The sequence below is a fragment of the Solanum lycopersicum genome, chromosome 7, assembly GCF_036512215.1.
Source record: "Solanum lycopersicum chromosome 7, SLM_r2.1".
Classification (NCBI taxonomy): Eukaryota; Viridiplantae; Streptophyta; class Magnoliopsida; order Solanales; family Solanaceae; genus Solanum; species Solanum lycopersicum.
Genome location: NC_090806.1, coordinates 67,421,548 through 67,441,596, shown reverse-complemented (window position 1 = coordinate 67,441,596; position 20,049 = coordinate 67,421,548). Strand labels below are relative to the sequence as shown.

The 20,049-nt window shown below is 32.4% G+C and overlaps 2 protein-coding genes and 1 long non-coding RNA gene across 3 annotated transcripts; 2 read left to right on the top strand and 1 right to left on the bottom strand.

The window, feature by feature from the left end:
• Nucleotides 1-5,449: 5,449 nt before the first annotated feature.
• LOC101248220 (large ribosomal subunit protein uL13c) lies at nt 5,450-12,051 on the bottom strand. Its single transcript, XM_004244243.5, has 4 exons — nt 11,653-12,051; nt 9,724-9,909; nt 6,177-6,347; nt 5,450-5,793 (listed from the first exon to the last, which is right to left on the bottom strand). The coding sequence occupies exons 1-4, from the start codon at nt 11,878-11,880 to the stop codon at nt 5,677-5,679; spliced, it is 702 nt and encodes a 233-aa protein (XP_004244291.2). The 5' UTR covers nt 11,881-12,051; the 3' UTR covers nt 5,450-5,676.
• On the top strand, nt 6,347-11,877 carry LOC138337263 (uncharacterized). The gene is made up of 2 exons (XR_011210836.1): nt 6,347-7,066; nt 9,391-11,877. It is a non-coding gene; the product is annotated as an uncharacterized lncRNA (long non-coding RNA).
• Nucleotides 12,052-12,738: 687 nt separating the features above from the next.
• Nucleotides 12,739-17,295, top strand: LOC101248500 (protein VTE6, chloroplastic). The gene is made up of 5 exons (XM_004244244.5): nt 12,739-13,244; nt 14,285-14,538; nt 15,311-15,434; nt 16,645-16,749; nt 16,837-17,295. The coding sequence occupies exons 1-5, from the start codon at nt 12,846-12,848 to the stop codon at nt 16,921-16,923; spliced, it is 969 nt and encodes a 322-aa protein (XP_004244292.2). The 5' UTR covers nt 12,739-12,845; the 3' UTR covers nt 16,924-17,295.
• Nucleotides 17,296-20,049: the final 2,754 nt, after the last annotated feature.

Below are 20,049 nucleotides of genomic sequence, written 5' to 3'. Positions count from 1 at the left end.
TCGAGTCATATCGTTACATTTTGTCAGTGGCTGACTTTACAAAATTATGTGTATTTAAAAAATAATCACAAATATTTATTTATAAAAAAAATATGAAGTGTGAGTTATAAATATGGTGTCTTAGTTTATTCATGTATTTTGTTTATATGAATTATTGTTAGCGGAATGATCTAAAAAATTTTTGGACTTGACTCTGTTTGTTAGTTAAATTCTTATATTTGTGATTTTGTCAACTGAACTAAACGAAACAAATATTTATCCGATGTGTGTGCATGTATCATACTCGTTTTCCACATGAAATTCCATGTACCTAGTTGTTTTCATTCGTACCAAATGGATTCAGATCTACATCATAGTAAATGTGTTGTAATTATGACGTTCCTAGTAAAAAAATGGATTTATATGTAGTCGTACCATATTGTTGTAAATATGTATATTTTTTTTTTGGATTAAATTAGATTATCTGATTTATCTCAATTTTTTATTTACCTGATAGTAAGTTTCGTGTTATATTATTTACGCTTTAAATATTTAATTTTACATATAAGCTAGGGGATATATTATTAGAGTCTCTAATTGATGTGAATTTATAAATTTTCTAGGAATTGTTTTCCTTCATACCAAACACACTCTTAACCAATTCTAATTTTCAAGAATTAGGTTTTATGGTAAACCTTATAGTATATAAATCTAATTATTTTATTAAATGATGATATAGGGAAAAAGAGCTATATCTGATCAACTATAAGAGATTGTGGATTATGTAAAAGACTTGAAGGAGGACATAGAGGACTTGGAAAGAAAAAGAGAAAAATTGAATAATATTATTTATAGTGATGATGATGAAGATAAAATAATAGTGAAATTATGCATTAATCAAGTGGAAATTTCAATAAAATGAAGACTTTTTCTATTAAAAGTTCTTAAATTTCTTATGGAAGGACTTATGGTTAATAGTTGTGTTTCCTCAATAATTGATCAAAGTCTTCATCACATTATTCAATCTAAGGTAAGTTACTTAATCTTCTCTTTACTCAATTTTCAACTATTTATGTACATTTTTTTTTCCTTTGAAAGAGAAACAAAGTAACAAATATTAGCTCGCTCAACTCAGATTAAGCGAGATAATAAAATCTCAATAATATTAATTTTGTGAAACAATAATTAGTTGTTTAACTAATTTGACCTTTGATGAGGTTCCATAAATATATATTATAGTACGAATCAAATAAAAGGAAATAAATGGCTAAATCATAGGACTAAGAGGTAGAAGCAAATGAAGAAATACGAAAAAATAACAACAGCTTTTAAATAAAATATTTTAAATATTTAATTGGTACATAACCATATACGTCAAATGATTTATTTGTTTCACATTGCGGATGTCTTCAAAGGCGTATTGTAGAAGTAATTGGATTTAAATGAATTCATGTTTTTCTTCTTGAAATTATACATATTAATGTTATATTTTTTTTAAAGAAAATTAAATATAGATGAGTAAACTCGCATTTAAAGTATCATATAATGTCGTTAGATGATGATTGAATGCAACTCTTTAAGTGAGGCTAGAAATTTAAATCTTTTATTTATTTTATTTTATTAAATTGAATAACTCCCCTCTTAGTGGTTTTGAATAGAAAAAAGATAATTTTAAACCTTCAATTTCAAATTTTTAATGATTTTCAGTGATTAAAACTTAATGTTAAATCGATCAAATTTATATTTTAGATCCCACCTTTTTGTAATAGTACACCTATCATCTCAAAATTGTAAATATGCCTATATCTCTTACTTCTTATTATATCATACATTTAGACTTTATATTTTTTGTATTCTTATTTAGGTGCAATTTGTTATTTGTTTCAATGGTTTATTTCTTCTTTTTCAGTCCAAATATCTTTAAGAAAACGTGAGTTACTTTAGCCAAAATAATAAATTTCATCCTCTTTAATCACATAAACAATTTTAGCCAAATTTTTAATTGTGTATTTCTTTTTTTCTTTTTTGGACGAACTCTTTTTTAATAACTTAAATAACTCAATCTCAAATACAATCTTTAACATATTTATCATGGAGAATGATTAAAAAATGATGAATTTTATAACATAAAAAAAATGTTTACATATTTAGTTAAATATTATATGAATAGAAAATGTTCATGTGACCGTGATGTAACGTATCTTTTTGGGCTAATCATTTAACGAGTGAACATTCGATATAAGGTGTCAAAGTCTAGTAAAATCTCGAATTATTAAGAATATCTTATAAATTGTGAATTATCTTTATTTATATTTTCTATGGTGTTCCTCTATTGTTTCAATTATTGTTTTTTGAGTGGATCGTAATAGACTTTGTCGATTTCATATAAAAATGAGTTTCGAAACTTAAGGGTAAAAAATATTGATAAAAATTTTAAAAAGGTAAATGAAAATTTTTTTAAATTAAAATGGTAAAATCATTGTGATGTAGCGATTTAGATGGTATCGTTAAGGTAAATCGCTGCAGTAGCAGCGATTTGTAAAGTTTGTTTTTTTAATTTTTTTTTTTACAAATTATCGCTGCCAAGGCAGCGATTCGGTAAATGATTTTTTTAAAAAAAATTATAAATCGCTGCCTATACAGCGATTTTACTTTAAAATTTTTTTTTATATTTTTTGAAGTAAACTTTATTTATTTTATTTTTTAAAAAATTTTGAAGTAAATTAACACGCAAATTTGTAGAAAAAAAAATTCACATGCATGTTTATATTTATGTCTGGATGTGAAATGTGAATTTGGAAGTTTGATAATGTGAATTTTTTTGGCTAACTATAATTTATTTATGACAAAAAAATTTTAAAAAATTTAAATAGGTGAAATCGCTGCCCAAGGCATCGATTTACTTCAAAAAAAAATTTTAAGAAAAATTAAGTAAAATCGTTGCTAAGGCAGCGATTTACTTCAAAATTAAAAAAAATAATAAGTAAAATAGCTGCACATGCAGCGATTTATAATTTTCAAAAAAAATAAATTTACACTGCAGTGATTTTCCTTAACTCCACCCACCTAAATCACTATATCACCAGCGATTTTATCGTTTTGATTTTAAAAAAAATTCATATTACCCTTTTGGAATTTTTTTCAATATTTAATTTTCATAAATGCACGACGATATATTTATACTATTCATGTCACTTAATTCATAATTTTTTTTAAAAAAAAAAGAACTCTAATAAGCAGGAATTGATGACATAAATAAATTGTTATAATTTGGTATAGTAACAAAAACATGAAAGAATTAGAAAAAAGAAAAAAAAATTAACTAGAAATCTTGAGTTCAAATCTTGTGTATAGAAATATCTTTGAAGGAGAGTGTTTTCTCTTGGATGAGACCTTAATTATATGACACAAATTCAGAATAATTGAACTCTAGTATAAGTATCAGACATGATTAAAAAAAATAGATCTATGAATTTGCGATTAGAGCAATCAACTTGGTCAGATAGAAAATATATTTTTTCTATTTTATGTATCTATCGATCTACCCCTTCTCGTTAAAATTTTGACAATAATTGTACCTTAAAAGAGTTGTTGGGTGGTTTATCAGAGTTATGTCGCTATTAATGATTCAAGATTCAGTTACGAGAAAATTTGTGTATTTTTTTAATTTCAGAAATAGGTTTAATAGAATTTAATTATTTATATATTAGTTATTTCATTATTTATCCTAAATAAAGTGTTTATTAATTTTAGAGAACCGACATGAAAAGATATTTAAAATTATTTAAAAAATATCTTATATTTGTGGACGTTTTATTACCCCACGAAACATTCCAAATTAAAATAAATACACACATTTTACACGAATTGTATTCTAAATGCATAATATAATTATTTATTCTTTTCCAACTCATTTAGTAAAGATCAAATAAATGCTGGTTCATTCACATTTTAATCCTTTGGGCATTTCCCATCAAAACATCAAATTTTACATCAAATAAGGCGTCATCACTACTTCTGATGTGATCAATTCCAACCCAATGTATCAATTTTTACATTAAAAAGGGAATATTTCTCTCTCTCTTTATTATTATATTATTATTTATTATTTCATTTGTATTTTCTTATTTCATAAAACAAGTCCTTTCTAAAATATTCACCATATATAATTTATATTATTTCATTTTATAATCGTTTAATATAAAATTATTATTTACCATAATTTTTTTAAATAATATAAATTGCTAGCAAATGTTATACATTATACATAATAATGGATAATACAAGTAAAAGTGAAATCATTAACGAAATACAATTAAATAACCATTATATAATTAAAATTTTATTTTAAATTCTATATAAATATTCAACTTTCAAGATCACTACGGTGCTCGCATAATGCTCTATTAATGCATTACATAGTTCAAAATGAGCTTGTCTGTCCTTTATTTTTTTATATCGAGTTAAAAATTATTGAAATTGATAATTTTTCATCTTGTCATTTCTACGGTCGAAGTTGTACCATTCGACGCATCTTAAATAGGTGCATTAACATCACGCTCATCCTCAATTATCATGTTGCACATTATAATACATGAAATTAATATATCAAGTAACTTCTTAAATTTTTTAAAAAGTCATATATAGAAAAAATAATTTATAAAAAATCTAAATTTTATATCTAAAATTAATATTACAAAAATATTGCATAAAAAATAATTAAATATACAAGAGATTTAAATAAAACATACAATTTATATAATGATTAATCAAAAATTTATCTAATAAAATAATATTAAAAAAATATTCAAAAAGTGAATTGGTACGATGAATTATTACACGACAGCGTGAAATTTTTACACTAGTTCGAGGGGGTATTTTTACACCATGATGTGAAAATGGATCAAAAGTTGACATTTATTGTGACTTGAAACGATTTCATGGGAGATATAATAAAAAGAAAATTCAATTTGGCAATGCCACGTGATATTTTAACACTGGTTTGAGTGTAGTTTACTCTATGTGCCCATCAAATGTGTGAACACAAATGTGAAAGATGGATCAAAAAAGTGAACATCTATTGTGATTTGAAATGGTTTAATGGGGGTACACCCACCCACCATAAACTTTTTTTAAAAAAATTCGAGACAGTTTCTCGTGTCACTTTATATATTTTCTTTTTTTACATAATTTTAAGTTCTAACCAACTATCAAACAACGAGATACTACCTGATTGGTCATGGGGTTGGGGTTTTACACTCACAAGTTTAACTTGTCTTCTAATTGTACCAGCTGACGTCATTTGTGAAATAATGAAGCAACTAAGTAACGATAAGGAGGTTTAAGCCCTGGGTATGAAAAAACTCTTATTGAGAGACTCACCCGAATGGACCCTGCAGTGATCCGGGTTTAGTGGGGTGGGGCTCAACTACAGGCTCCGAACAATGAATGGAAACCAAACTGAAAGAAGTGACGGTAAAGACATAGTTAGACCAAACTATAGACGAAGGTCAAAATATTGCAAATTTCGCATACAAAACTGAAACCAGAAGATGAATGCTTATTTGCTTAACAAACCTACACAAACAAGAGCTCTGGAATCAAATAAATTTGTACTGGATAACAAAAAACAGCTAAGAAATGGGAAATGTGAAACTGCAGGCTGATCTCTCGATGACGTTTCATGGAAACTAGAGTTCACCGTTGCTTTTGAATTCTCTTGTCTCGTATAGGCAACTCGATTGGCTTCTGCGCGTCATGAGGATGATCTGGACCCTCATACACCTTAAGATGGTTAAACAATTGTCTACCAAGCTGCACAAACAAACAATTTAGGACTGGTACATGAAAAGAAAATAGAAGAGAGAGTGAGAGAGTTTTCTTGTTTTCCTCTCCTCTCTCTTATCAAACAAAAAAATGATTTTTCCTTCCTTCTTTTTCCTGCCCTTCGAACGTGTGGTAGGGGTAAAGTCGGCGCGATTATAAATAACCTCCCTTTTAAGCCGAGGGTCTATCAGAAACAGCTTTAATGCTAGAGGAAATGGAATTTTAGTACGGGAGTCCCTAACTCTGGTTTTCCTAGTCCAACGTGATGAGGACACTGTCCAACATCTTCTTGGTTTAATTGACACAGCAGAGAAACATCACTACAGGTCATCGAGTGAATGGAATCTCGAGAAAAGGTAACACAGACTTACTCTCCCTTTCGGGAGCATGCCACGGACAGCATGCTCAAGGATTCTTTCTGGAATTCTCTGTTGAAGTTGATCAAAAGTCTCTACCGTCATCCCACCAGGTCTTCCCGAGTGCCTCCTGTAAAGCTTTTGGGACCTCTTCTTCCCAGATACAGCAACCTTTTCAGCATTAACCTTTTAATGTTCAATTACAAAGACAATTGCTCAGATACTAAAGCAACCATGCAATAGCAAATAGTTTACATTTAAAGGAGAGAAGGATGATTTTACGGTTATAGAGTGAAATTAGCAACTCAATGATGAAATGGACACTTATCAAGCAGGCAGAAAAGATAAATTGACAACATCCATATTCTATTACTTAGGTGACTCCGGAAGGCGGCATTAGAAGTGTCTTACAAATTTCATCTCAGCAAAGAGATAATAGAACGATTGAGCATCACCAAGGTTCTTACGCACAAAGAAATCTCAACATAGTTGAATATAAAATATGCATAATGCAAAACCATACATGAATCAACAATATTCAGATAGGAGGAAAAGAGAAAGGATAAGGAGAGCGGTGGACCTCTAAATAGAAATCACATTCCATTCTTAATAAACCTTATAGAAGCAGAGTGATCTGCATGTCAAAAAATTGATGGCACACCTTAAAATCAATACCATACTGTCTGGATATCTTGAATTTTTTATATTGAATATCCTCGAAAGGACCTGTTGCTGTTTTTTTCTTTAAAAACAAAAACGGTTCCAAAGGGACGAAATTTAAGGTTTGCTTGAATAGAAAATTAAAAGAGCACAGAAGTACTTCCAAATTTCTTAAACCAGACCTATATAATTCAAAAACTTATACTTAAATATTCTATATTAGCGGGGGAACTAGAACAGAACATGTTGAAGCCTTGAATCGGACCCGTCAGTGAAGGTAAGTTAGAACCAAGAGCTAAAAAGGGAGTATTTGTGGGCTACGGAGATGGAGTGAAAGGTTTCAGAATCTGGTCTCCAGAAGAAAAGAGGGTCATTATGAGCAGGAACGTTGTCTTTGATGAAAGTTCTCTGCTTAGAACCATTGTGAAGCCTACAACTACGTCAGAAACTGGGAGTCTTGATAAACAGGTGGAGTTTCAAGTCATTCAGAGCGAGAGCGATTTGAAAGAACCTGAAGAGGAGGATCAAGAGCCACAGACAGAAACTGATATTCCAGAATCTATGCCATCAGATATCCATCAGAGTATAGCTCAAGATCGGTCAAGGAGGGTTGGAGTTCGGCCACCTACGAGGTATGGTTTTGAGGACATGGTGGGTTATGCACTGCAGGTTGCTGAAGAGGTAGATACATCTGAGCCGTCTACTTACAAAGAAGCCATTTTAAGTCCTGATTCTGAAAAATGGTTTGCTGCTATGGGAGATGAGATGGAGTCCCTACACAAGAATCAGACATGGGATCTGGTCATACAGCCTTCGGGGAGAAAGATTATTACTTGCAAATGGGTTTTCAAGAAGAAGGAAGGGATATCACCAGCAGAAGGAGTCAAGTATAAAGCCAGGGTTGTTGCCAGAGGTTTCAACCAAAGAGAGGGAGTGGACTACAATGAGATCTTCTCACCAGTGGTCAGACATACTTCCATCCGAGTGTTACTAGCGATAGTTACACATCAGAATCTGGAGCTTGAACAACTTGATGTGAAGACAGCGTTTCTACATGGAGAGTTGGAGGAAGAGATATACATGACTCAGCCGGATGGTTTCCAAGTTCCAGGGAAGAAAAATCACGTCTGCAAGTTGAAGAAGTCCTTATATGGACTTAAGTAGTCTCCAAGGCAGTGGTACAAAAGGTTTGACAGCTATATGGCGAAGTTGGGCTATACTCGGAGCTCATATGATTGTTGTGTCTACTACAATAGGCTCAAGGATGATTCGTTCATCTATCTGGTGCTTTATGTAGATGATATGCTGATAGCTGCAAAGAAGAAGTATGACATTCAGAAGCTGAAGGGTTACTTAGTGCTGAGTTTGAGATGAAGGATCTGGGAGCTGCTCGGAAGATTCTAGGGATGGAGATCATTAGAGACAGAGAGAGAAGGAAACTTTTCTTGTCACAGAGAAGCTACATTCAGAAGGTCTTGGCGAGGTTTGGCATGTCTTCATCTAAGCCTATTGATACCCCCAGTGCTGCCAATATCCACCTCACTGCCATGTTCGCTCCACAGTCAGAAGAAGAGAAGGAGTATATGTCACGAGTCCCTTATGCCAGTGCCGTAGGAAATTTGATGTATGCTATGGTCTGTACAAGGCCAGATTTAGCACATGCAGTCAGTGTAGTGAGCAGATTCATGGGACAACCAGGGAGAGAACATTGGCAGGCTGTGAAGAGAATTTTCCGGTACCTTAGAGGTACATCTGACGTTGGTCTCATTTATGGAGGTGATACTCAGTGCTTGGTTACTGGCTATTCTGATTCAGACTATGCTGGAGATGTTGACACAAGAAGATCGATGACTGGCTATGTGTTTACCCTTGGAGGATCTGTCGTCAGTTGGAAGGCAACTTTGCAACCTACAGTGACTTTGTCTACTACGGAAGCGGAGTACATGGCCTTGACAGAGGCTGCAAAAGAAGGGATTTGGTTGAAAGGGCTGGTTAGTGATCTTGGTCTGCATCATGATCAGGCTACGGTGTATTGTGACAGTTTGAGCGCAATTTGTCTAGCCAAGGATCAAGTCCATCATGAGAGAACCAAGCATATTGACGTAAGATATCATTTTCTGAGAAGTGAGAAGAGAATCAAGGTGAAGAAAGTAGGAACTGCTGATAATCCTGCTGATATGTTCACAAAGCCGGTTCCACAGAGCAAGTTTCAACACTGTTTGGACTTGCTCAACATCAGAAGCTGTTAATTGCCCTGCGGGACAATTCTGAGGAAGAGGGGGAGGCCTGGCACTATCATAGTGCGTCTGAAGAATCTGTTTGGAGAATTCAAGTCAAGGTGGAGATTTGTTGAATGCCTTGAATCGGACCCGTTACAAACAGAAAGGACGGGGGTCTCGCTATGGCAAACCCTATTTTTGTAATTCTGTTTTTGCCTCTCCATAATAAAACTGCTCCCTCTTTTCCCGTAGACGTAGCCAATTTATTGGTGAACCAAGTAAATCTGTTGTCTTGTTTTTCGCGTTTATATATTTTCTCGTATTATCTCAAATTCCGCACAACAGAACAGATATTGCCACTCGAACAATTATGAAAAAGGAAGAACATTGCAAAATGAAGAAACCTTCGGAGAATGCACGTACTAGCGTAACGTTAAGGTGGAGTCACCACTTATCATGATAATGTAAAAGGGAAAAAACTCAATTTCCACATTATATTTTCATGGCCTATTACCTACTATCATAGTCTTTTAAGACTACATGTCCTATATTCTTTTTAGAGTCAAAGAGAGGCCTTAATAGAACCAGAAAGTCCTAATACGAAAAGTAGGACTTGTCCGGTTCTCTTCTTCTTTCTAATGACAATGCAGAGAAATGAACAAGCATTTAGCACAGGAACATACCACTATTACAAATGCACCCATATCCACACTTGGAGTGTATGTAGCCAGATTCTTCCCTCTGATATGTATTGCAATAGTTGATGCCAATCTTCCAAGAATTTTATCGGTGGCATCAACAATGTACCAAGGTTTGTCTGTGTTCACATGGTCTGCACCCTTGGGATACCATGTTTCATTCCAAATGTCCTGGATGCAGGAAAAACACAATGACATCCATCAGATAAAAACTCTTCTATGCACTCATTAAGATCAAAAGATTTGTCGAAGTACTGAAGCATAATTAAAGCAAGGAAATACGTTCTTTGTTAATTTCACTTCTCAAAAGCACTGGCCCGCAGCCTTTCCCCCTTTTATTTTCCTTTTAATGTTGCCTGAGCTTTTAATCACTACGAGTCGGTGATAATTGCTCTACATTAGTTTGATATGGCCCTTGCCATCTCGTATTTCAGGTATCAGAAGAACCATTGAGGCATTATCAACAAAAGCTAGCATAGGTAGTCGGGATTAAAATGAAATGGGACAGCAGATTTTGTGGTAGTTCTGTATTCTACTGCTTTCCACATCAAGTAGTATATTGTGGACAGAGAAGAAATAAACACCTAGGTAGAATAAGAAGAACTCAAAGATATCAACTGTAAGGTTCTGATAAACAGAAAAAGTACCTCTGAAACAACTAACTGAAGCTTAGCTCAATTCATGATTCTCAATGAACTTAAAGCATGGTATTTGTGCCAACAACCTAGGTTTCGACTCTCACCTATAGTTCTCCTCTAAATCACAAACATAGCAAATACTGCCCAAAAAAAACAGATATAACAACTTGCTCAAGACAACCCCAAGCAAAGTCTAACTGAACACCAAATTAAGAAGAAAGCCGATGTCTTTTACAAGTTAAATGTCGAAAACGAAGTACTCCTATGAACCAAGAAGAAAAAAGGATAGTTATAAAATTATCTAACTGGAGGCTGAGCTCAATTCTTGATTCTCAATTGAACTTAAAAGCAGGGTATATGTGTCAACTACATAGGTTTCAATCTTACCTATAAATGTCTTCTTAATCGCAAACTTAGCAAATTCGCCCCAAAACTAAATGGACAACACATTGCTCAAAACAACCCTGAGCAAAGTCCAAATCCATACCAAATTAAGATGAAAGTTGAAATCTTTTACACTTTTAATGTGGAAAACTAAGTCCTCCAATGACTCAAGAAGAAAAAAGGATAGTCTATAAAATTATGTCTATAAAATTATCAGTTTTCACAGAGAAAGTACCTCTAACTGGAAGCTGAGCTCAATTCTTGATTCTCAATGAATTCAAAGCAGTAGTAGTCAAGTGTTGCCTAGTTTTTCCTATCAGATGTATTAGTCTTACTCTCCTACTATCTTATTCTTCGACTTTTTATCACGTGTTTGTTTCTATTACCTTTTGCTTAGATCATCATAGTGCTAGTTATTGCTACTGTTCTTTTCTCCATTATTTTCAACATGGTTTTTTCACTAGTGTATTTCCTTTTCGGCCGAGAGTCCTTCAGAAATAGACTCCCTAAATTTCACAAGGTGTAATGAAGCATACACCCTACCTCCTCAGACCCCACTTATCGAATTATATTGAGTATGTTGTATATGTTCCAGCTACCTAGGTTTCAACTTTCAACTCTGACCTATACATAGCAAATTCTCCCCAAAACTAAACAGATAGCATCTTGCTCAAAACAACCCCAGAGCCTTAAAAGTCCAAATGCATATCAAATTAAGACTAAAGTTCAAGTCTTTTACACCTTAAATGACTAAACTCAAATACAGAAGAGAAAAGGGTAGTCTATAAAATCCTCAATTTCCACAATAACCCCAAAAAACCCAGAGCAACAATGACAAAATCAAGACAAGTAATGAACAACAAAAATAAAAGAAAAGTTATAAAATACTTACAGGGCCATTAATTTCAGACTCTTCAAACATCCATCTTTGTTCCAGAGGAACAAGTGCTGTCTTTTCTTGACAAGAAATTTGAGTAGCTCGATGGGTCTTAGCAACAACAACGGAGGGCTTTGAAGAGATGGAGGAACCCAAGAAAAGGGTCTTATTCTGAGAGGAAGATAAGGTTTTTGCTGGTGAATGTGAGGCAAATATTACAGAAGAAGAGCATTGCACAGCCATGGAAAATGGCTGCAATGATATAAAATGGATAAGAGAAATAAAAAAAGAACAGATAGAAGGGGTTATTTATATTGATTGTTACATATATTATGAGCAAACTATTATTTTAAAAAAAAAAAAGTAATCCTTCTATTTTACTTTGCTTGATTCAAAGTATAAATTAATGTTGATGTGAAATTAGATATTGGATGTAGACAATTTAAAACTTACTAATATACTATTTCTTTTGTTTTAATAATTATATATCTTATTTATTATTTGATCAAAAAATAATAAAAATTTTTAATTCTATTTTTTTAAAAAAAAATTGTTAACTATAGTTTCAAAAAAAGAATTTGAATTTGTACAAAAACGAGGTACTTCTTATTTGCTTATTAGTCCTTAATGAACACTTAGTTCTTAGACTCGTTGGTATCTTACTTTACTCATAGATCTCATCTTCAAGCACCAAAACTCAAGAAGAGTTCTCAAATAATAAATGAAATTGATAGATAATGTTAATATCCTGCCTATGACAAGGCTTTCCAGGGGTTGGGTGTTCCGAGTTTGAGTCATGATAGAACACGACGCTTACTTGATAAATTTTAATTAAGAAATAAAATTATTTATTCACTATGAGCTATAATTTTTTATTTGATATCGTGAGTTCAATTCCCAAAAACAACATTATGCATGAGGCAAGTATTGGGATAGGGGATTTTTGGGTGATTTACATCTAATTTAGTGCGAAAAAAAAACGAATATATAAGCTTAAGGAGGTTGTGTATAAGAATTCACAAAATTAAAATTTTGAATTTGTGTTAGGTTGTGTAACATTTTAAAAATGATGGGGCTTACAAATGATACACATCAAAATCCAAGGATCTAATGTGCAAATTACCCCAACAAAGAACCTTGGTTCCGGTTTATTGACGACTCCACGGCTTCCGGAGTCTTACGTGAGAAGCTCTAAAACTTCTTTAAAAATGGCTTTTTCAACTCTTTCAATACCAAGACTTCCATTACTTCTCCATATTCAAAGACCAAAGTTTTCATTTTTAACCTCAAAACTCCAAACCCCATTTGACCAATTTCCTCATTTGTCAACTTTAAACCCTAGACATCATCGAAGATCATCAATGAAAGCACAAGCATCAGTGTCTGATCTTGGAATTGTCGAAAGAGCAATTCAATTGATTCAATCTTCACCACCCACGTGGCAATCTGCTTTGCTGAGTAATATTATCATTTTTTCTTTGGGTTCTCCACTTTTAGTTACTGGATTGTCACTTTCTGGTATTGCGGCTGCTTTCTTGCTTGGTACACTTACTTGGAGAGCTTTTGGTTCCTCTGGGTTTCTTCTTGTTGCCACATATTTTGTTATTGTAAGTAAAAATTTGAACTTTGGTAGTGTAAGTGTTGTTTTGAGGATTCAACTTTGTATAAGTTATGCTTATGTATATTTTAGATCAATGGGAAAATGAAGTGGAATACTTAATGATGAATGCTTGCTTGCAAATCCCTCATTTTTTGTTTGGTTAAATGAAATAGTTGATAATAAGTAAAATTGGAAGAGCAAAGAAGGAGAAATTGCATCCTTTTGATTGATTAGTGGAACCCTTATAAGCAAAGATGAAAATGTATTGATATTAACAGATCTATATTGTCGAATTAGGTCTCACACCCTAGGAGCTAGCTTAAAGGGAGTAGATTGACAAAGCCATATAACTCATCCCTCAACGATGTAGAATATTTCTCTTCAATCTCCCTATGCCAAGATCATTTTCCAAACTAGAGCGTGTACATTCATGAACTGGGGGGGTGATCCCCCCTCAATTGGTGTGGGGGCTACATGTGATGGGCTTAGCTCTAATACCATGTAAAAGAAATGGATCTTGAGTCTAACTCAACCTCAAAAGCTAGCCCATGAATGTGCATACTCTAGTACGGGAACGGGTTTGTGTGTGAAGGGTTTGTTGAAGAGAAATATTTGACATCGGTGAGAAATGAGATTCTTGGACTCCTTATATAGCTTAGGCAGTCGTCCTCCCTCTTGAGCTAGCTTGTGGGGTTGATTTAGATCGAAGATCTATTTGTGGATGTTGTATCAGTCCAGACAAAGGTCCTAGGATCTAACCTCAATACCCCCCATTGTCAAAAAAAGGTTTTCCACGTGCTTCACTCATGAAAAAAAAAGAATTCAGCCCGCACGTGGGGGGTCCTATTGAAAATATAATAAATGTGTGCTCTTTCTACCAACTTAATATTTGAGATGAGATAGTCACATTCTTCAATATAGATAATCTTTGGATGTCTTTCGACTGGAAATAATGATGGATATAATTGGCATATTCTGTCCTGCTTAGGCTGATGATTCTGATAAAAAGATGCTAGGAATCTTGGACTAATAAGTTAAACCAAACAGGGCACAGCTGCGACTAAGGTGAAAATGGCTCAGAAAGAGGCTCAAGGGGTTGCAGAGAAGAGGAAAGGAAGGAGAGGACCTGGAAGCGTGATAGGCTCTAGTGCAGCCGGTTGTGTTTGTGCATTCTTATCAATTAATGGTGTTGGTGGGGAGGCATTTACTCGCCTGTGGGAACTTGCATTTGTAGCCAGTTTCTGTACCAAGTTGAGTGATACTGTCTCGAGCGAGATAGGAAAGGCATATGGTAAAACTACGTGAGTACAGCCTCTTCACCTCTGGCTAACTACTAAGAATTTGATGAACTGAAAACAAAGACTTGTTTGCGTAGAAACTGGAAATACATTCTTTTATTGTATGGAGATCTGTTAATTCTTAATTCTAGACACTCAGGTATTTTATATGTAAAAATGAAGACTGAAAATTTATCCTTTGAAGACCTAGTGAAAAACACAGGTATTTTACATGTAAAAATGAAGACCGCAAAATTTATCTTTTGAAAACAAGGACTAGAAAAGTGTCATAATTTTGTAGAATTGCCGGTCAAGTTAGCTTGCACGTACCTCTACTAATTCACCGGGTACTTGCTACCTCCCATAAATGCATGTACCGGTTACCTCTACCCATCAAGTCTTAGGTAGATGGAAAGAAATCATCTAATATTTTAACTCCGTTGAGATTTGGATCATGGCCTCCAACGTTTGCACTTTGTACCCATTTTGTTGACCATTAGGCCACACCCGTAGGTGCTGGAATTGCCCGTCAATATTGCAACATGCAATTTTACATAAGTTTACTTTCATTTGAGGTAGTTAGGTGTGTGATGAGCTCTGTGATTTGACACTTAAGTGTTGTGCGAATTGTAGTTCATATACAATTTTAGATAGTAGCTACAAAGTTTTCATCTTTGAAAGGAAATCATAAGCAACTCAGACCACTTATCACTTTTATTTGCTCAGTTCAGTCATCAGGAGGAGCAGATGGCCCTCTTTAAGAATGGTCTGCTGAGTACTTGCATAACAATTGCAGGTATCTTGTCACCTCATTCAAGGTAGTGCCTCGGGGTACTGAAGGGGCTGTGAGTGCTGAGGGAACCTTAGCTGGGCTTCTTGCTTCAGTTCTCCTTGCTTTTGTTGGTTATCTAAAGGGTCAGGTATGCCTTCCATAAATGGTTCTATGTTTTGAAACTTTTTGCTTTGTGCCATGTAGTTTTTGTTTTATATAGTACAATAACCTGGAGATACTAGTCTATTATGGGCTTTAGGAAATGGAAACAAAAATGTCACGTTGCCTTTTCTTGCATCTAGGTTCTATCACATGATTTAACTCTTAAGCCCCTGAGGTCTACAATGGTCCAGGTTGAGGCCATTAAAGAATTTTGGTGATCAGAAATGATGGAGAAAAAAATTTGGGAGCTAAACACATTGAAATTGTTGTGGGGAGTAGCTGTAATAGAATTTTGTTATAGGGACTAGAGAGTAGTTGTAGAAGAAAGTGTTGGACTTCTTTATCAGAAAAGAAGTTTTGGACTAAATGTGGCACTGTTGCAGGCTCAATGGGCAGGGATTCATGTTTTCATGGGACTTTTGGCTTATTACTCGAGGTTGTGAGAAAGAAAAGATCATCCTTTTGCAGCAATAGCATATGATATTGTTAGTGCTGTTGAAGTATTTCTTCCACCCTCAATTAATGTTGATCGTACTGCCTATCAGTATCTAATCAGGCAAGGACTGAAGGTTATGATTATCATATCAGTCTTGATAGTCTCCAAGTTACCATAGTTTTATTTTATTTTAAACTTACAAATGTATCCTTTTGAAACCTTGTTGATAGAATCATAAAGAGTGTAAATTGAAAGTGTCTGCATTTAGCAATCCTATTCTTCTCCTTTCCCTTCTAGGATTTGTGTGAACATATTGAGTTTTTCATGCTATGAAGGTGTGCAAGGCTGGAGTGATTATTATGTGAAGTGTTTAAGACAAAGAGAGTACTAACGAATTTTTAGAAAAAAAGAGTACTAACTATTTTTCTATCCGAATATACTATGACATGGGTGATTTTCAATGAAGGTAAATTTTTGCATTATATTACCTGTTTGGCTGATATTCTTGCAAATGTTTATGGCTGAGCAACCCGAGGCAGAGAGATTTCCATTGTTTTCGCCCATCTAGCATATCTTTATTTTATTTTATTTTGGATCAGTTAGCTGTCGAAACATTCACTACATCTATAGCTTTGTCTTGCCCGTGCTGAGAGACAGATACAATAACATTTGATCTAACCTCTCTTCATTTTTTCGTTTATTACTTTGATTCAACTCTTAGGAAGACATCATCCGTATTCTGACCAGATTTTTTTTCCAGATTAACGTACCTGGGGCTGCAATATGTGTAGTAGCCGCCCAGATAGCAAACTTTGGTGAAAGTCTAATAGGCGCTTCACTTCAAGAGAAAGAAGGATTTCGTTGGGTATGTACTTTTCTGAACAAATGTCTTAACGTTTACTCTGAGATGTAAGTAATTTTACTCACCTTTTTGTTATCCTTCGTTGTTCAGCTCAACAATGACGTTGTCAACGTCATAAACATATCCTTGGGAAGTATCTTGGCAGTCCTAATGCAGAAAATAATACTCCAAAGCTAGCGATAACTTAAATCAATGCACATACTTGTAGTATGGAGCTTGAATTCCCGATTTCCATTGCATACAGAGTAGAGCATATCATCGAGACATAAAAGAGACCAGCAACGGGACTTAGAGGTGGATAGAATCATCCGAGCTAGAAACGAACACTTGTTAGAATATTCATGTTGTTGGTATAGTTGAGAAACAATTCTGCTAAATCACTCCCTATTCCAGTGGCAAATGTATTGTTTCCATTAGTATTGTACAGAGTTTTATATTTGATTACTCACAAATTTGTTTATGTAAGATCCCAGGCATAATACTATGTCTTGTCAACTTACCTCAATTGATATCTATAATATCTGCTCTCGAACCTTGGTTGTATACAAATGAACACTTATAATTCTCGTAGGACGTGCATGGCATGTATGAGGCATGTGGTACTTTGTTTGACTTTATATAAATTTGAATGTTTTTTTTACCTATCCAAAGTTAGAGGATAGAGAAGAGATAACATCAAGTTAATGACACATTTATGTATTATATTAAGATGCAAATTGTTAGTATTTGTAGATTACTAATTTGAATATAATTAGTGTGAAGAGACTCATTAGAGATGTAGATCTCATTTGTTTGCACTTCAGTTCATTAACTAAGTTTGTTTTATTTCCTTGTAAGTCTCTTAATTGGTCTGAATATATTTGAATGAAAGTAACATACTTTTGACACCGTTCAGACTCAAAAATAAAACTCATATTTTAATTCAAATACGTTACAACAACTCATAATAGCTGTTTTTTTATTTAATCATTTTACATGCTTACCGTTATAATTTCTTTTATTCTTATTAACTTAATATACTATTTTACATTGCATTCTATGAAATTCTAAAAGTTTTTGAGTGGAAATAATAGGCATATTAATGATGTAACTTAAAGTTAAATTCTTAAAAGATAAATCATTTTTACCTTGTTATGATGAAACTGTTCAAATATTATTTTCTAGGTAAAAATACCTATTTTACTAAAATGAGAATTTTATAATGTTTTACTGAATATGACTTTTAATTTCATATGCACATTCAGATATTAAAAACAAACAATCCCAATAATTCAGTGTTCAGATTCAGAGACAACATCTAAATATTCAGATTTATACATCTACATCTTAGCATTCAGATATATATTCCAATTCAGACGCCTTAATTTTAATGAAAACAAATGATACCGTAATCTTATTTATAGTATAACAAAGAAGAAGAAAAAATCTATTTTCTGTTTGATAATTCGTCTCAGTAAGATAAATCAAACTATGAGAACTATGTAATTGTCTTTTACCTAATTAAAAACACTTGCTAGAGAATTCACACGTTGATTCTTTTTTTTGTATTTGAAGCAATTGTCTCTTTCGAGCCATCCAAATTTGGAAAATTTAAAAGTTAAAAAAGAAAAGATTATATATAAAGATATGTTGAATGTGTGATAGTAATATATAGGGAATATTAACGATTATAATTTTTAAAATATGGTTATGGAAAAAGTTACGTGGAAGCATCGATCCACCAAAGAGGATACAACAGGACAAACTTATTACTTCTTTTTGTTTACTTTGTCGCTAAAATTAGATAATTTAAAATTAGTTGACGTATTTTTTATCCTTCTTCATTTATATATTATGATTTTACATATTAAAAAATTCAAATCTGTGATGTATGCATCTTACTAACGTATTCACTAACGAAGTCAAAAATATTCTATATATTATGATTTATTAACTAATGATGTTTAACTGATCACCTCTGGGCTCTGCTGCTAGACTTTCACTCTCATTACTATTCACACCCTTTCTTCAGAAAATACAAAGTACCTTATGTAACCAAGTAAAAAAAAAAAAAAATTTAAATTATTAGAAATTTTAATTCCGCCACTAATGATTAATTTTTATTTCTTATTGTGAACTTTAGAATGTTTATCATTATTGTATCTGACATTTTAGTAGCTTTTTTTTATTTATTTGAAAGGGGTTCAAATCCACAGCTTTAATGAGAAAAACATTTTCATATTTTCTTTTTTAGCACTGAATCGTTAATTAATTTTGTAAGTGATTTATGAGTAAATATATATATTTATTTATTTAATTTTTTAATATAAATATAAATTTATATAAAAATATATATATATTATCGAATTCAATTGAACTGATCTAGCCCTGTCTCTGAACACACAATATATTCATCACGTATCAAAATCACTACAAGGTGTCCAATTAAATTCTTGTACAGTAGAAAGAAGATGACAGCTAAGTTAGTTGATTATTTGATTTCAGATTCATAATGAAAAATAGCGATATATAAAATTTTAAAGTATTAATTTCAAGGTTTTTTTTTTTTTTTAAGTTCAATCAAAAAGATGGAATTTGTATTTGATAGATTTTAATTGATTGATAGTTATGAATATGAATGAAAAGCAAATAACAACGTCAATTGCGGGAAAAAGCATTCATAGTATTAATTATTTTTTTATTTTTAATTTACGTAAAGATATTATTATGTGGAGAAATAAATAATACTTTCAAGGTATACTTTTTTTTTTTTAAATATGATATTTTGAGTCATTAGCTCGATTGACTACTATATTAGTTTTGTTTGATAAAATTACAACAAATATTAAATATTTTAGTTTAAATTATTTAAATTACTTCATATAAATTAAAATAAAATAATTATTTATTGCTTCGATAAATGAAAAGATTAAACATGACAAAAGAAAAAAATTTGAATGGGAGCCACTCCAGTACTTTTTCAAAGTTCAATTATGATCTATAACTTTTGATTAATTTTGCTATTTTAACTTTAAACCAAGTGCATAAAATCATTTTTATTTACTAAACACCATAAAGATACTTTAAAAGTTAAAACTATTTTGATTTTTTTTTAAAAAAAGAAATTAAAATAAATTAATTAAAATCAGCTTTAACTACTTTCTTTTAATTTTTTAAATTTGGAGTACTCTATTTAAATCTCTAAAAAAAGATATTACTCCTAATTTCTTCTTTAGTCAAACAAAAAAGTTATATAATTAAACTAAATTTGTTACGTATTAATTGGGCCAACAAATGAAAAGATGGGAATATGACGAAGAAAAA

Excerpts from the sequence above, each read along its gene's own strand:
- LOC101248220 (XM_004244243.5), bottom strand. The coding sequence starts at position 11,880 with ATGGCTGTGCAATGCTCTTCTTCTGTAATATTTGCCTCACATTCACCA. Across the intron at positions 9,910-11,652 it reads AGTCTGAAATTAATGGCCCT|GACATTTGGAATGAAACATG; the intron begins GTAAGTATTTTA and ends TCCTGCATCCAG. Across the intron at positions 6,348-9,723 it reads TGGGTGCATTTGTAATAGTG|GTTAATGCTGAAAAGGTTGC; the intron begins GTATGTTCCTGT and ends GAACATTAAAAG.
- LOC101248500 (XM_004244244.5), top strand. The coding sequence starts at position 12,846 with ATGGCTTTTTCAACTCTTTCAATACCAAGACTTCCATTACTTCTCCAT. Across the intron at positions 15,435-16,644 it reads TTGGTTATCTAAAGGGTCAG|ATTAACGTACCTGGGGCTGC; the intron begins GTATGCCTTCCA and ends TTTTTTTTCCAG. Across the intron at positions 16,750-16,836 it reads AGAAAGAAGGATTTCGTTGG|CTCAACAATGACGTTGTCAA; the intron begins GTATGTACTTTT and ends TTCGTTGTTCAG.